Raw genomic sequence first — 17,034 nt, forward strand, 5'->3', positions numbered from 1 at the left:
CTCCTCTTCCTTTCCAAGCCTGGAGTACACACTGTCTGGAACGCTGGGTTTTCAGCCTGTTTATTTTTGATAAACACCACTTAATAACCTCTCCTCTTTCCTCTGTGAGGGAGAAGAATTCCATCCCTGTTAAATCTTGATTTATCATCTGAGCAGCTCCTGTTAAAAACCCAAAGCATCCAGTGAGCATGTCTGCCCTTTCACATCACTGCTGCTGCTTCACTTGCTGGAAGATGAGTAGGAATCATCCCCTCTCCTCTGGAAAGATGTCTTTGTCACCCAGGGACGCTTAATCTCCTCTCTGTTGCTTTTCATCCCTGGCTGCCTACGTTTCAGCTGTGATTTGTGCCTTCCAGAGCAGCCTGCTGGTAACATCCCTCATGCTCAGCTTGGCACATGGCTGATGGAGACGGTCCCCGTGTGACGCCGGCGGGCAGCAGAGGAGCACGCAGCCAGGCTTGGGTTTCCCGATGGCTAACGGAGCTCTCAGTGTGCTTCACCCTGCTGCAGGGGGCAGGGGGTGGTTTATGTGTCTGTGATACCCAGCACTTGCTTCCAGCAGCCCTCAGTCAGCCAGAAGTGGAAGATGCCACATCCCTTTCACATCTCCTTCTGAGACCTCAGCCGTGCCCGCTGGAGCCTCTTGAATCCTGCATTATCTCAACACAAATAGCTGCATACGGACAGTGTGTTTGTGAGCTCCTCTGCCTGGATTATTGCTCTGAACCTTGGAAGTTCATAGAATCACAGATTGGTCTGGGCTGGAAGGGACCCCAGGGATCACAGAGCTCCAACCCCCTGCCACAGGCAGGGACACCAACCTCCAGGCCTGGAGCTACACAAGGTTGCCCAGGGCCCCAGCCAACCTGGCCTTGAACACCCCCAGGGATGGGGCACCTACCCCCTCTCTGGGCAGCCCCTTCCAGCCCCTCACCACTCTCTCTGCAAAGAACTTCCCCCTAATATCTCCTCTAACCTTTCCCTCCTTCAGCTTCACCCCATCCCCCTTGTCCTGCCCCTGTCTGCCCTTTAACAAGCTGGTTCCCCTCCTGTGTCTCTGCTCCCTTCAGGGACTGGAAGGCTGCAATGAGGTCCCCCCACAGCCTTCTCTTCTCCAGGCTGACCCAGCCCAGCTCCCTCAGCCTCTCTCCGTAGGGGAGCTGCTCCAGCCCTCTGAGCATCTTCGTGGCTCCTCTGCCCCCTCTCCACCAGTCCCACATCTTTCCTGTACTGGGGCCCCAGCTCTGGACACAGGACTCCAGCTGGGGCCTCTGGAGGGCAGAGCAGAGAGGGACAATCCCCTCCCTGTCCCTGCTGCCACCCCTCTGCTGATGGATAAGTTCAGGAGTTGAGGAAGAATTTGGACTGTACTGCAGGGCATGGGGACTTGTGGATGGGACCCTGTGCTGGTGCTTGGGAACGCTGGGTGCAGAACCCAGCTCGGTGCTACACAAGCCATCCCTGTGTCCCTCTGAGTGCCCATCTCTCATCTGAGAGTCAGTTTGTTCTTCCCCATCTTGATTATTGAGCTTGTGCAGCATGTACCACAGTGGGCCTGGTCTCCACGTGCCCTGCTTTCATTCTCAGGCCTGCTTATGGTGGTAAATCCTAAGCTGTTCTAGATTTCTCTTGGGGTAGTGTTTTATTATGAAATATGATACATATTTGGGTAATTTAATAATACTCTGCTCACCAGCACCTCTCTCCAGTGACACCTTTGGGTTTGGCATATAACCAAGAGTGGTTTGGGTGGAAGTGAGCAGCTGGGCATTGCCTCTCCTGAATCTTCTTCCCTTTTTTTTTTTTTCTATTCCCAAGGTACTGCACAGATGAAAACCAGACGTTCCCACAGCCCTTCATGCTGGAGAATCACATCAGCCTCATGCATGGCATCAAAAACCCAGACTTATCCCAGATGGCCAAAGCACCGACTCCAGAGCGCGACACACCAGAAGTAACTGATACATTTTCATTGACAGAGAAGCGGAGCTGGCGAGTAGCTGCTCCCTGGGGCTGTTCTGTTGGGCCACAGCCAGGCCCTCTTATCCACAGAGTGAATTTCCTTCCCCTTCTCTCAGCTCCATCCCACTTGCTCCTCTCTGGCAGTGTCAGGATGAGGACTGAAGGTGCAGCTGAGCTGCAGCAGCGCCAGGGCAACGTGTCTTGTGCTTTTCAAGATGCTCTTGACCATGTGGCCCCATGTTCTTACCAGCCTTTTTTCAGTCTGCTTTGTAACCAGGTCTCACGTAGGTTTGTTGTCGCCCTTGTTGTCCCCTGCTGCTCTCTTCATGGGCCTGTTACATTCTTCCTCTTTCTCCTTTGTTTTATTCTGCTAGCTGCCAAAAAGGTCCTGGTTTAACATACTTACTAGACCCATTACCTGTGAGAACTGCATTCCTCCTAAGCAGGACAGGGTCATTTCTTTCCAGCCAGTGTAACTGGATTGTAACTGCTTGTATTCCTGGTTGACTGATGACCCCATTCACTTTAAATCAAGGCATCTGCTTTCCATAGCATTGTAGTGTATCCTTCACCTGTACCCTATAAGCTGTACCCTAAATCCCTACCTTCACCTGTACCCTATAAGCCATGCCCTACACAAAGGCTGCTCTTGGATGGAGTAACAGACCCACACCATGGGCCATGTGCAAGTGAGCCATCCTCCCAGAGGAGAGGCCTGCTGCAGGGCTGTGAGCTGGGGGATGAAGTAAGGAGAGGAGCCAAAGTAGAGGGTGAAATGTTCAGAGTTAAACCTGAGTTAGGAGTGTCTGGGCTCATACCCATCCCTGTGTCCCTGCCCCTCCTTCCTGCACCGGGTTCCCACCTGCTCTCCCCATCCTGCTTCTGCCCAGCCGACCCCTCCTGGGTTGCAAGGCAAGAGAGCAGCTGAGATCCTGAAATCCTGGGTGAGGTGCTTGGGTACCAGTGGGAAGGGGGCTCGTACCCATCCCCATGTCCCTGCTCTTCCTTCCTGTGCCAGGTTCTCACCCCCTCTCCCCATCCTGCTTCTGCCCAGCCGACCCCTCCTGGGTTGCAAGGCAAGAGAGCAGCTGAGATCCTGAAATCCTGGGTGAGGTGCTTGGGTACCAGTGGGAAGGGGGCTCGTACCCATCCCCATGTCCCTGCTCTTCCTTCCTGTGCCAGGTTCTCACCCCCTCTCCCCATCCTGCTTCTGCCCAGCCGACCCCTCCTGGGTTGCAAGGCAAGAGAGCAGCTGAGATCCTGGGTGAGGTGCTTGGGTACCTGTGGGAAGGGGGCTCGTACCCATCCCCATGTCCCTGCTCTTCCTTCCTGTGCTGGGTTCCCACCCACTCTCCCCATCCTCCTTCTGCCCAGCCGACCCCTCCTGGGTTGCAAAGCAAGAGAGCAGCTGAGATCCTGGGTGAGGTGCTTGGGTACCAGTGGGAAGGGGGCTCGTACCCATCCCCATGTCCCTGCTCTTCCCTCCTGTGCAGGGTTCCCACCTGCTCTCCCCATCCTGCTTCTGTCCAGCCGACCCCTCCTGGGTTGCAAAGCAAGAGAGCAGCTGAGATCCTGGGTGAGGTGCTTGGGTACCAGTGGGAAGGGGGCATGTGGGAGTCCCAAGGCCTGGCTCTGCTTACCATCATTCACCCCAGGGTGTCATAAGATAACACAGATGGGATTTTCTTCAACAATAAAGTAACTCCTCAATCTTCTGGGTCTTTTTTTCTTTCCCCCTTCAAGGTGAAATCTCCAAAGAGGACGGCACCAGAGGAGCTGGGTGAGGCAGAGAGCGCTGCGGGTTCAGCCGCCCCGCCAGCCAAAAAACTGAGAGCCCCCTGGAAATGCGCTAAATGCGGCTTCGCCACCGACGTCAGCGCGGAGTTCCAGGAGCACATCCCCTGGCACAAGACAGACAGCTCCACCTACCAGTGCTCCTTCTGCGGCCTGTGCTACACCTCACACATCTCTCTCAACAGACACCTCTTCATCGTGCATAAAGTCAAAGAGGAAGAGGAAGAGGAGGAAGAGGAGGAGGAGGAGGAGGAGGAAGAAGAGGAGGAGGAGGAGGAAGATGATGAAAGGCAGAAGTTACAAAGGGAGATGAGTGAGAACGGACACGAGGGGTACAACGGCGAGATGAACACTACGGCGGAGGAGGAGAACCTGAAACGCAGGGAGAGCACAAGTGACTCGGCTCTTTGTGAACAGAGGCAGACGTGTGGTGTGGAGGCTCCTCACAGCACCTCGCAGAACAATCACTCAAAGTCTCTTAAGACTTAAAAACAACCCCCCCGCCCCCTCCCATCACCCTTTTTGCTTGGTCAAGGGGGGGGCGGGTGGGGGGAAGGGGTTGTCCAAGGGGGTTTTTACTCAAAAGACTGGGTGGGGATGGGGGAAATGTTTGAAACATTGGGGTGGTTTCTTGGGATGGACTTTGCTTTCCGTTAACTTTGATTTGTAAGGGAAATTTCAAAAAAGGAAAATAACCCAAACCTGCCATTGCATCCTAAGCACTAACTCTCTGCCAGCCCAGAGAGGTGAAAAGGGAAAGCAGGGCAGGAATCCTCGCTGGAGCTTGTCCAACTCCTGAGGATCAAGGAGCACTTTCTGCAGCTGCAGTTTCCTTATGATGAGCTCTCTCCTTTGAGTGTGCGCTGCCTCAGCCTCTGCCCGGAGCCCCAGCCTCACCTTCCCTCTCTTGCTTTCTTTCTCCTCCTATTTATGGCTTTTTTGTTGTTGTTTTCTCTTCCCATACTGCCTTTGGTTTACTCATTTTAACTCCTCTAACGCTGCCTCAGCAAAACCTGCGTGTCAGGACCGTGCCGGCCCATCGGGGATCTGCTGCGTTAGCACGTGTTTGAGCTGTAAGTTGTGCTAATTTCACTTTTAATTGCCCAAATAACAACTTTCTTTTCCCAAAGGCAATTTAATGGAATGGTTTGGACCTGAATCATCCTTAAAAAGAGAATTCTGTAGCCCCCTCCCCATCCTCTCGGGTGAGCACAGCCCAAAGCCACGTGTCGCGTCCAGGAGGGCCCGGTGCCCCTCAGGACGCGCTGGTTGGGTGGCAGTGGTGTCACCGCTGCTGGAAGCCGGCCTGGGGGTGGGTGCAACCCGCTGCACTCAGTGGCTCGTCTTGGGCAGAGCTGGGTGGTGGGTTGGCACCCACCCCTGAAGGGGAAAACGTCCCCCTGTGTCTCTCTGCGGCGTGGGCGGGTGTGAAACCATCCTCACGGCATCGGCTCAGCGCCCGGGCGCCGTGACCAGCCCACGGTGCCGCGAGGGCTGGCGCGCTGTTGGTCACTCTTCTCCCACCACGGTGCTGCGAGGGCCGGCACTCCATCGATCGCTGTTACAGAGCCATGGTGGTGTGAGGCCTGGCGCGCTGTTGGTCGCTCTCGGGGAGCCATGGCACTGTTAGTCCTGGTGCTCTGTTGGTCGCTCTTCTCCCACCATGGTGCCGTGAGGCCTGGCGCTCCGTTGGTCACTCTTGTCCCACCATGGTGCCACGAGGCCTGGTGCACTGTTGGTCACTCTTGTCCCACCATGGTGCCAGGAGGCCTGGTGCAGTGTTGGTTGCTCTTGGGGAGCCATGGTGCCGTGAGGCCTGGTGCTCTGTCACTTGCTCTTCTCCCACCATGGCACTGTGAGGCCTGGCGCTCTGTTGGTCACTCTTCTCCCACCATGGCGCTGTGAGGCCTGGCGCTCCATTGGTCACTCTTGGGGAGCCATGGTGCCATGAGGCCCGGCACTCTGTCACTTGCTCTTCTCCCACCATGGCGCTGTGAGGCCTGGCGCTCCGTTGGTCGCTCTTCTCCCACCACAGCACCATGAGGCCTGATGCTCTGTCAGTCTCTTCTCCCACCACAGCACCATGAGGCCTGATGCTCCATCAGTCTCTTCTCCCACCACAGCACCACGAGGCCTGATGCTCTGTCAGTCTCTCTTCTCCCACCACAGCACCACAAGGCCTGGCGCTCCATCGGCCGCTCCTCCCGCCGCGGCACCGCGTTACCCACCACTCGGGAGACGCTCCTTTCCACGTAGTCATATTGACTCTCTCCTTCCTCGCCCGTTCCCCCGTCACACCCGCGCTCCGTGTAATATAACCACCTTCCACACCACCCCTCCCTCTCCCTCTCCCTCTCTCCCCATTGTTTTTTTTTTAACGATGTTGAGCCAGAACCCCGCTCCTTATTGTTTACTACGACGATGTTTAAATAATTTAAGACCTATTTATCTCCCCTGCGTTGGGACCGCTCACCTCCTCCTCTCCACGTGTTTTGATACGACCGGTTTGGACTCTTTGTACTTTTTGATACGGTGTTCGTTAGCCTAGGGATGTTTCCAGGTAGCCTACGTAGAGTTAAGGGTAGCGGGGGGCACTCCCGAGCCATCACGTATCTATTTAACCCGCAGCGGCGTTGGTGCCTTGCTATATGATGATGTTTACTTCCAAGTATCGCGAATAAAAAGCATCCAAGGGGGCTCTGCCTCGGCGTCGTTCTTGCCTCTCCCTCTCCTTTCTCTCTCCTCTCCCTCTCCCCTCTCCTCTCCCGTCTCCTCTCCTCTCTCCCTCTCCCCTCTCCTCTCTCCCTCTCCCCTCTCCCCTCTCCTCTCTCCCTCTCCCCTCTCCCCTCCTCTCCCCTCCTCTCCCCCCTCCCCTCTCCCTCCCCTCTCCCTCCCCTCTCCCTCCCCTCTCCCTCCCCTCTCCCTCCCCTCTCCCTCCCCTCTCCCTCCCCTCTCCCTCCCCTCTCCCTCCCCTCTCCCTCCCCTCTCCCTCGTCTCTCCTCTCCCTCGTCTCTCCTCTCCCTCGTCTCTCCTCTCCCTCGTCTCTCCTCTCCCTCGTCTCTCCTCTCCCTCGTCTCTCCTCTCCCTCGTCTCTCCTCTCCCTCTCCTCTCCCTCGTCTCTCCTCTCCCTCGTCTCTCCTCTCCCTCGTCTCTCCTCTCCCTCGTCTCTCCTCTCCCTCGTCTCTCCTCTCCCTCGTCTCTCCTCTCCCTCGTCTCTCCTCTCCCTCTCCTCTCCCTTGTCTCGCCTCTCCCCTGCCTCTCCCCTGCCTCTCCCCTGCCTCTCCCCTGCCTCTCCCCTCCCCCTCCCCTCCCTCTCCTCTCCCTCTCCCCCTCCTCTGCCTCTCCTCTCCCTCTCCTCTGCCTCTCCTCTCCCTCTCCTCTGCCTCTCCCCCCTCCCTCTCCCCTCTCCCTTTCCCTCTCCTTCCCTTCCCTCCCCTTCCCTCCCCTCTCCCCTCTCCCCTCTCCCCTCTCCCCTCTCCCCTCTCCCCTCTCCCCTCTCCCCTCTCTCCTCTCCCTCTCCTCTCCTCGGGGGGCGGAGCCGGCGGTGACGCGGCGGAAGGAGCGCGGCCGGCGGCGGAAGAAGCGCGGCTGGGCGCGGGGACTGGGGGGGGGTGGGAAGGGCCGGACACACGGGCGGTTGTCGCCGCTCTCGGGGCCGGCGATGCTGTCGCTGGACTTTCTGGACGATGTGCGGCGGATGAACAAGCGGCAGGTGCGGGGCCGGGGGCGGGCGGGGGTTGCGGGGACGGGGTGTCCTGCCCGGCCGGGGATGGGGCCGGGCGGCGGGGCCTGACCGCCCCTTCCCCCTTCCCCTTCCCCCTTGTCCCCCTCCCCAGCTCTACTACCAGGTGCTGAACTTCGGCATGATCGTCTCGTCCGCCCTGATGATCTGGAAGGGGCTGATGGTGGTGACGGGCAGCGAGAGCCCCATCGTGGTGGTGCTGAGGTAAAGCCCGCGGCGCTGGGAGGGGATGGGGGGCTGGAGACCCGAGGGATGGGGCAGCTGCGGGGTCCTGACCCTTCCCCGGTGAGCGAAGGGCTCCATCGGGAGGAAAGTGCAGGGGGCAGGTGAGGGGGGCCAGTGGCCTTCCCTGCAAAGAGCCTGGCCCAGCATCCCAGCATCTCCGGGTTGGAAAAGACCTTGGAGACCATCGAGTCCAACCGTCCCTGTCCTGTGCTGACCCAGATCCCTGAGCACCTCATCTCCCCTCTGTTAAACACACCCAGGGGTGGGGACTCAGCCCCCTCCCTGGGCAGCCTGTGCCACAGCCCCACAACTCTGCCAGGGAAGAACTTTTCCCTCCCATCCGCTCTGACCCTGCCCTGGGGCAGCTTGAGGCCATGAGCTCTCTGAAGGCCACCCCACTCCCTGTAGCCAGGCTGTGCACTGGGAGGGAGGAGAGCAAAGACATAACAGTGAGAGAATGAGCCCAGCGTTTCTGGGCCTTGCTGACCCCCCCAGAGAAGTGGGGGTGGTGGGAGATGCTGGGAGGAGGAAGGCCTCAAAGCAGGGGGTCAGCGAGGGAGGGATGGCAGCAGAGCTCCCTGTCTCACTGCGGCGCTTCCTGGAGCAGAAGTGGCGGTAGCAGAGCACCGCGGCGCTGGGGCATCCGCCGCGGGTCTGCCTGAAGAGCTGAAGTGTGTGGCTGAGTCCTGGGTAGTGAGAAGGAAGCTGAGGCCTTTGAGATGCTGGGGAAGGAACTCGGTGAGCGAAAGGGAGTTACTGGGGCTGTAAACACCACCTGGCTCCTGAAATGCCTGGAAAGCTTTATGTTGAACCTTCCCTCCTTAAAAACATCTGCTGACTTCTCCTTTGCAGCTTTCTTTGGGGGGCCTTCCAGAGAGGTGTAACAAGGCCAGGCAAAGGGAGGGAGCCTGAGGCTGTGCTGCTGCTCTGTAAGCAGCTGTTCTAGGTGTTGAGTGTTGCCTTCACAGAAGTGGGTACCACCAGCTCTAGTCCTGCTGCCCGGGACAAAACCCTGTGGCCAGAGAGTTCCTGGGCGCTGGTGTGTTCATCGCCCGCAGAGCGGCCGCGCTGTGCTGGGTGTTCTGCTTGTCTCTGACACACGCTGCTCACAGCTGCCTCTTGCTGGGCCTGCAAAGTTGGGGTGGGGGATGTTCTCACACCTTTCCTTCCCAGCCAGTTAGACAGGGGGGGCATTGGGTCACATCCCTCCTCCGGCGATGCCATCTCCTGCTCTGCCGATCGCCCTCTGCACCATCTCAAGATAAAACGCAGCCAAATGAGGTGCTTAAAGTTCATCCTTTTGTTTTCTGCTGCATTATTTACTTGGAATTCAGCAGGTTAAGTATTTTGCAACAATTGCCATTTCCAAGGCAGGAGAAAAATAGCTGGAGGAGCGCTGCCCGCCATGAGATCGTTAAGCGAAGCGATGAATCACAGCAACAGATTTCAGCAGGCCTGTCTGTCTGTTCCAGATGGGGATACTGGAGCCTGAGTGTTTTCAGTGCTTTGTTCACCAGGGTGATCTCTCTACCTGCAAAAACACTAAGGGGGAATAAATGAAATGGCAAAAGCTTCCCAGCGCTGCAGATCCGCCAGCGTGGGTCTGTTGATGGGGAGCTCCCTAGCTGGGAGGATGCTGCTCATCAGAGGCCTTAGAATCATAGAATCATAGAATGATCTGAGTTGGAAGGGACCCCAAGGGTCACAGAGCTCCAACCCCCTGCCACAGGCAGGGACACCAACCTCCAGGCCTGGAGCTACACAAGGTTGCCCAGAGCTCCAGCCAACCTGGCCTTGAACACCCCCAGGGATGGGGCACCCACCCCCTCTCTGGGCAGTCCCTTCCAGCCCCTCACCACTCTCTCTGCAAAGAACTTCCCCCTAATATCTCCTCTAACCCTTCCCTCCTTCAGCTTCACCCCATCCCCCTTGTCCTGCCCCTGTCTGCCCTTTAACAAGCTGATTCCCCTCCTGTGTCTCTGCTCCCTTCAGGGACTGGAAGGCTGCAGTGAGGTCCCCCCACAGCCTTCTCTTCTCCAGGCTGAACCAGCCCAGCTCCCTCAGCCTCTCTCTGTAGGGCAGGTGCTCCAGCCCTCGGAGCATCTCCGTGGCTCCTCTGCCCCCTCTCCACCAGTCCCACATCTTTCCTGTACTGGGGCCCCAGCTCTGGCCACAGGACTCCAGCTGGGGCCTCTGGAGGGCAGAGCAGAGAGGGACAATCCCCTCCCTGTCCCTGCTGCCACCCCTCTGCTGATGGAGCCCAGGGTCCCATCGCCCTTCCCAGCTGCCAGAGCCACTGCTGGCTCATGGGGAGTTTCTCTCCCACCAGCACCCCCAGGTCCTTCTCAGCAGGGCTGCTCTCCAGGAGCTCCTCTCCCAGGCTATATCTATGTCTGGGATTCCTCCAGCCCAAGTGCAACACCTGACCCTTGGCAGTGTTGAACCTCATCAGGTTCACCCAAAAGCAAAGCTCTTCCTCCTCCAGCGTGCCCGTAACGCTGGCTGCTGGCGGGGCTCCTTTCCCAGCCACCCTACAGCCATTGAAAATCTGGTTGTCAGAGAGGTGAGACACCCACCAGTTCCCTGGGGTGGTTTTTGTAGGATCTCAGCACTGAGTTTCCTGTGAGGCTTTTAAAAGTCCAAAACTGGATTCCCAGTGTGTAACTCTTGTCCTGTTTCTCCTCTCTTGCAGTGGAAGCATGGAGCCTGCGTTCCACAGGGGAGACCTCCTGTTCCTCACGAACCGAATCGAAGATCCAATCAGAGTGGGAGAAATCGTGGTCTTTAGGATAGAAGGAAGGGAAATTCCTATAGTCCATCGTGTCCTGAAAATCCATGAGAAGTATGTCGAGAACTTGGGGGGGTTGTTTAGCTAAATTACACTTTTCCTCATCCCCTTGAGTAAAAGAGTGGGGGGGGGGGGTGGGTCAGCAGCAGGGACCCAGCTGCTGTAGGAAGTTGAGGAGATTTTTTGGACAGAGAAAAATCTGCCCTCCTGGTTTTCCTTGTAAAACCACCCAGTGGAACCACTGGGAGCCTGTGCTGGTGCCCTGGGCTCTCCCATGCTGTCCAAGCATCACTTTGTTGTCTCCTGTGGCTATAGTTGGATTCGTGTGTGTGTGAAACAACTCCTGCTTGTAGAGGCAGGAGGTAGGGAGGAAGGGGATGTGTCTGCATGGCACCTGACTGGACAGCTTGTCGTTACTGTCCCAGCTCTCAGGCAGAGGCAGAGTGTTTCATCTCTTCCCTGTAGGGAGTTTCACACTGTTACACCTGAAGTATGAGGTTTCAGTCTCTAACCAGCGTTGCAGGTTGCAGGTCTGAGGGAACAAAGTGCAGCCTCTCTGGTTTGGTCACTGAACTAGGGCTTGGTGTGCTAAGCAAGGCTGCTATGCAGCCCTGAGCCTGCCTGTGGTACCGTGGCTGCTCCAGGCCAGCCTTGGGGGAGCAGGGGGGTGTTTCACCAGCCAGCCCTGCAAGGCTTTTGAGTGAAACCTGATTCTTGGCCTGAATCACCAGTTCTTCAAGTCAGCTCTGAGAGGGCACCAGTCCCAAGGGGTCCCAGCATCTCTCCCTGCTGAGTGGGAGCAAACAGAGCTCTACCAGCTCTCGCGGATCTTGCGCTGAGATTGGCTCAGTCCAACCATAGGTAAAGGTGGTGTTTGAGGATGGCTCTGTGGGACAGCGAGGGTCCCTGTCCCCAAGCATTCATGGCAGCCACAGCTGTTGGGGACATCTGGACCTTTCTTTTCTGGCCAAATACCGAGGCCAACCAGCTCCCCACACATCAACAGCCCGGCTGACATCCTGGCTGCGACAGCGCGGTGCCTCTCCTAGTAGACAGGACCGATTCTCCACTGATCCAGATTTATTCCATTCCCAAAACTTCTAAGAAAGTCATTTTCCTCAGTGTTTTCCTTGGAGAGTACCACCACAGCTGGGCTGGGTGGGTGTACTCAGGAGGAGCAGCGGAGGTGTGCGTCCCATTGCCACAGTTCCTCTCCAGACGTTGCCCGCCCCGTCGCAGCGCTGGGTGCTGAGGTTCCTGAGGTATCCAGGGCTTTTTATCCATTTCTTTTGAATGGAACAATCCTAAATCCTGCCCAGTAAAGCCATTCAACCAAGCACAAAGCCTGGTCTGCTTGTTAGGGAAGAGGAAATGTGGACAAGTCCACGCTGTGGCTGGGAGCTGAGAGCGGAAGGCAGGGCCTGGAGGTACCTGGTGCTGCTTCTGCTCTTTGAAGAATACTTTTCTGGTGCTGGTTTGGAATTGGGGATCATCCTCTGAATTGTGGGAGTTTCCCATTTCTCCCTGTGTAGTTATGGGCTGAACATGCCAGCTCTGGAAAAGCCCCCCCTGGGAGCATCGTGGGGGAAACAGAAGCCCCATTCTCCCTGATCCGATGCCGACTCGGGCTCCAGTCTTCTCAGCAGCACTGTCTCAGTGAGAACGTGGTTTGATGGGTGGGTTTTTATTACTTCCCAGCCTTTTCTTCTCCCTGGTGAGCAAAATTGAGTTCATTCTTCATGGCTGAGGCTGGGGTGGGAATTCACTTAGTGGCGTTGGTGCCAGGGGTTCAGTCGCCTGTCGGGTGGCAGAGCAGCCGTGCTGTGGGCTTCTCACGCTGGCTCCTGATGGAGCTGTTGAATCTCCTCAATAAAGGCACCACCACCATCACTCTTCAGAGCTGAAACAACATTACCCTGCACCTTTGGGTATCTTCTTATTCCAGGCTGTCATCCCCGAGCTCTGGCAGCGCTTGCTGTTCCCATGCTGTGAGCCAGATGTGCTTTGAAGGAAGCTCTGTGCTCTCTCCCCCTGCTTTCTCCCACAACCAAGTGATGAGAATAGAATCTGTGATTCTATGAGAACGCTCCTGCTGAGCACCTGCCCCTCAGGTGCCAGAGGGAAGAGTGGCTGGCTGATCCCTGAGGAGCATTGCCAAGCATCGCTGGCTGCCCGGCCAGCTCCATGGGGAAGGACACAGAACGTGGTGTGCAGAGCTACAGCACGACAGTGGCTGTTTCCAGGTCAAAGCTGAAGGTTCCTCTGCTCCAGGCTGCTGTGTCTGGCCAGCAGATCCACCCTGGGGTGAACTAAAGCCTGGAGACAGCGTGTAGTGGAAACTTCTTTAACTTCACAGGGACTACCCACTTGCTTTTTGAACCAGTGAGGTGCTTTGGCCTCCAAAACATCCTCCCAGAGGGATGTGGTTTGGTTTGTGTGGCATTAGTTGAGCTTAACACCACCTGCAGCTTGTCTTCACCTCTGAGTTTCACTCGATGCCCTCTGGGTCTGTACTGGGAGAGGCAGCGAGCAGCTGTCCTGGCTGTTGGTTGTGTTGGGTCATGTCTCCCATCAGTTCTGTCTTTCCCAGGTGGAAAAGTCCTGCTCTCTTTCTTGCATGGAAGTGGCTCCAGGCCTTGTTGGCCCATTTCTGAGCTTTTGCTGGTTCTTCTCCCCATTCCAGAGAAGGATGTGGGGGGTTCAGAACCACACAGGGCAGTCACAAGGTGGGCACGGCGTGGGTTGGTGCAGTATCATGATGGTATTGTTTGCTTTGGTCTGTCCCCCTTCCAACCCCTCCCTTTCCTAATAATGTCTAAGTTCCAGCTTGCTTTTGACCACCACTGAGGCTACTTTGCTGTAGCCCCAAAGTCTCAGTTTGGGGGGCGGCATGAAGCCCAGAACCTGATGTTTGTATATTGAAGCAAGAGAAGCATCAACGTGATGCAGTATTGGAGAGGAGGGATGTGAGGATGGGGAAGGGTCTGGAGGGAAGAGGCTGAAGGCCCTGGGTTTGTTCATCCTGGAGAAGGACAGCCCTGGCTGAGGGGACACCTCATGGGGTCTGTGGCTTCCTGCTGAGGGGAGCGAAGGGGCAGCGCCGATCTCTCTCCTCTCTTTGGGGACCAGGGACAGAACCTCAGGAAATGGTGTGAAGCTGCCAGGGGAGGTTCAGGCTGGGTGTCAGGAAGAGGTTCTGTGCTGAGAGGGGGGGTCAGGTGCTGGCACAGGCTCCCCAGGGAAGGGGTCACAGCCCCGAGCTGGGCTGAGGGCAAGAAGCGTCTGGGCGATGCCCTCAGTGCCAGCTCTGACTTGGCTGGGCTGTGTGGAGCTGGGAGTTGGAGCCAGGTCCCTCCCAGCTCAGGAGGGATAGAGATGAACATCAAAGTGGTGACAGCTGCACCTTGGCTGGAAATGGCCCATCCTGCTGGTCAAGCTGCCCAAAAGCTTGGCTGGGGCCAGGACTTGTTGTTCCTGCTGCACCTGACAGAGCTCCCCCTCTTCCACCCTGCTCCAACACGTAGGACACGATTGCTCCTCACACCTTCACGGAGCCTCCACGTGCTTGTCCCAGAGCAGCTTTTCCTGAGCTCTTTTCCTCTGCCTGACCTGTCTCTCTTCTCTCTGCCAGGCAAAATGGTGACATCAAGTTCTTAACGAAGGGAGACAACAACGCTGTGGATGACAGGGGGCTCTACAAACGGGGGCAGCACTGGCTGGAGAAAAAGGATGTAGTAGGCAGAGCAAGGGGGTAAGTGAAGCTGCAAGATGTGGCTTGTTACCCTGCCCTCACCCCCCAATCCTCTTGTTGAATTCCCCCCTGCCCCAGCCCTCTCCCCCTACACCTGCTGGGTTTTCAGGACCTGCCTGAAAGCATCACAGAAGGTGCTGCAGAGAGTTAAACCCCCAAAAGGTGGCTCAGTTCTTAGCTGGGCTTAAGTGCTGGTGGCAAGCAGTTGGCTGCACCCTGAGGTTTTGGTGCTGGAAGGGCCACCATGCGAAGGCAGCACAGGCTCAGCCATGCCCAGAGAGGGGGTGGGTGCCCCATCCCTGGGGGTGTTCAAGGCCAGGTTGGATGGGGCCCTGGGAAACCCTGTGTAGCTCCAGGCCTGGAGGTTGGTGTCCTTGCCTGTGGCAGGGGGTTGGAGCTCTGTGACCCTTGGGGTCCCTTCCAGCCCAGACCAGTCTGGGATTCTATGGGATTTCCATCAGAATGAAGCCACAAGGCCCAGCCTTGTTCCATGTTAGTTCTGCACCCTCAAGTCACAGAGCCACAGAGTCACCAGGTTGGAAAAGCCTTTAAGACCATTGAGTCCAACCATCCCTGTCCTGTGCTGACCCACATCCCTGAGCACCTCATCTCCCCTCTGTTAAACACACCCAGGGGTGGGGACTCAGCCCCCTCCCTGGGCAGCCTGTGCCACAGCCCCACAGCTCTGCCAGGGAAGAACTTTTCCCTCCCATCTGCTCTGACCCTGCCCTGGGGCAGCTTGAGCCCATTGCCCCTTGTCCCATCTCCTGTCCCCTGGCTGAAGAGACCATCGCCCACCTCTCTGCACCCTCCTGGCAGGGCAGTGGAGGTGGGGAGAAGGTCTCCCCTCAGCCTCCTCTTCTCCAGGCTCAACACCCCCAGCTCCCTCAGCCACTACTCACATGATTTGCATGTGATTTCAATACCATTTGTTTTACTATCACCTCCACTCTTGCAGCTTCGTGCCCTATATTGGAATAGTGACGATCCTAATGAACGACTACCCCAAATTTAAGGTAAGAGCCCTCTCATTTTCCTCCCCACCCCAACCAGAACGACTTTGGCCACGTGGATGGGACTGTTGGCTGCTCTCACCACCTCTTTAGATGCCAAACACGTGTGCTCATGTCTTCTTTCCCTTCCAGTACGCTGTCCTCTTCTTACTGGGCTTGTTCGTGCTGGTCCATCGAGAGTAGCCCCTCGTGCTGAGCTACGAGGTGGAGGTGCCATGGGTCGTGCTTTTGAAGATGAAGGTTGTCAGTAGGTGACAGTGTTGCAGGGAGGAAGAGGAAACCAGGCATTTCAAAGCTTCTTGCCAGTCTGGCTTTGGTTTGGGGTTTTTTTTAACTGCGTCAGGGCGAATGTTTGTCAACAGTATTTCCAACCCTTTGTCACATTTTAGCATTTTTAGTGAGTTTTTATATTAAAAATCTAAGCCAAACTGTCTGGTGGTTGTACTTTTGAAGCTGAGCTTCCTCTCAAAGTGCCTGCAGACAGGACTGCGTCCTCTCAGTCCGTGCCTCTGTGCTGGGCAAGCATGACTGGTCCAGCAGCAAGCTGTGGAGGTGAGGGGTTTGGTGAGGGTTTTTTTACAATTCAGAACAGGAATAAAGATGATTTTTTTGCATCTTGCCCAGTATGAGCCCTGCCATGTTCTTCGTTATCACCCCGAGTGCAGCTTCGTTAGGGTTACCTGGGCTTCACCCTTGCAGCCTGACTCCTCCAGCCTGGCCAACCAACTTGGCTCTTAGAATCCCAGACTGGGCTGGGTTGGAAGGGACCCCAAGGGTCACAGAGCTCCAACCCCCTGCCACAGGCAGGGACACCAACCTCCAGGCCTGGAGCTACACAAGGCTGCCCAGGGCCCCAGCCAACCTGGCCTTGCACACCCCCAGGGACGGGGCACCCACCCCCTCTCTGGGCAGCCCCTTCCAGCCCCTCACCACTCTGTCCGGAAAGAACTTCCCCCCAATATCTCCTCTAACCCTTCCCTCCTTCAGCTTCACCCCATCCCCCTTGTCCTGCCCCTGTCTGCCCTTTAACAAGCTGATTCCCCTCCTGTTTCTAAGCTCCCTTCAGGGACTGGAAGGCTCTTTACTGAAAGGTAGCAGCTGCTCCTCTCCTTTATCCTTGGAGAATAAGCAGGCTGGAGCCAGAGCTCCATTCCCTGTCGCTGTAACTCACACTGAAATAACCCTCCAGAAGACCACGAGGTGTTTGGGGTGAAGGGGGAGTTGTTTGGGGTGAAGGGGAGGTGTTTGGGGTGAGGGGGAGGTGTTTGGGGTGAAGGGGAGGTGTTTGGGGTGAGGGGTTGCTTTGCACTGAAAGCAGTCCTTGCTGGGTAGCAGGAGGAGTGAGGTGGGGAGCGTTGAGTGAGGTGGGACAGTAAAGTTTTACTGGTTTTGGAAACAAGTTTCAGGCTCTAATGAGCCCTCAGCTGGCCCTGTTGTGTTGCTCACCCAGAAGAAGTGATGGAAAGGCTGAGCCCCTGAGGCCTGGGAGGAGAAAGTGCTCGTCGTGATGATGATGATGATGGTGCGTGGCGGCTCTTCTGAGGCTTCTTCCTCAGGCCTGTGCCCCCCTGCCTGTGGGGATGGGGGTCAGCAGGCAGCCCGTGGCAAAGGCACAGGGCAGAGGCTCTGCAGATGCCAGCTTCTGTATGGATCTGTGCTGCAGTGAGCCATGACAGGACCCTCACCCCCATGGCGTCCATACTGACCCCTGAAAGCATTTCATTCCCCTTCGCTGGGGCAGGTGGGAGTGCAGGGCATG

The 17,034-nt window shown here is 56.9% G+C and overlaps 2 protein-coding genes across 2 annotated transcripts in view; both read left to right on the forward strand.

Moving 5' to 3' along the window:
• The window catches only part of ZNF592 (zinc finger protein 592), a gene marked incomplete at both ends in the record, with an annotated part of 41,824 nt that extends 37,579 nt beyond the window's left edge, over positions 1-4,245 (forward strand). Inside the window, 2 exons of the mRNA XM_084268385.1 lie at positions 1,819-1,996; positions 3,706-4,245. Coding sequence (XP_084124511.1) covers positions 1,819-1,996; positions 3,706-4,245 — 718 coding nt within the window. The remainder of the gene's footprint in view (positions 1-1,818; positions 1,997-3,705) is intronic.
• A 3,143-nt stretch (positions 4,246-7,388) lies between these two features.
• Positions 7,389-15,697, forward strand: SEC11A (SEC11 homolog A, signal peptidase complex subunit). Its single transcript, XM_084267943.1, has 6 exons — positions 7,389-7,468; positions 7,593-7,702; positions 10,416-10,565; positions 14,143-14,262; positions 15,221-15,278; positions 15,408-15,697. Exons 1-6 carry the CDS (start codon positions 7,418-7,420, stop codon positions 15,456-15,458), a joined length of 540 nt encoding a protein of 179 aa, XP_084124069.1. The 5' UTR covers positions 7,389-7,417; the 3' UTR covers positions 15,459-15,697.
• The last annotated feature ends 1,337 nt before the right edge of the window (positions 15,698-17,034 follow it).

This window comes from Gallinula chloropus (assembly GCF_964237585.1).
Source record: "Gallinula chloropus genome assembly, chromosome: 9".
NCBI lineage: Eukaryota > Metazoa > Chordata > Aves > Gruiformes > Rallidae > Gallinula > Gallinula chloropus.

Coding starts and splice junctions, on each gene's coding strand:
- SEC11A (XM_084267943.1), top strand. CDS start 7,418: ATGCTGTCGCTGGACTTTCTGGACGATGTGCGGCGGATGAACAAGCGG. Junction 14,263..15,220: donor GTAGTAGGCAGAGCAAGGGG/GTAAGTGAAGCT, acceptor CCACTCTTGCAG/CTTCGTGCCCTATATTGGAA. Junction 15,279..15,407: donor ACGACTACCCCAAATTTAAG/GTAAGAGCCCTC, acceptor TTTCCCTTCCAG/TACGCTGTCCTCTTCTTACT.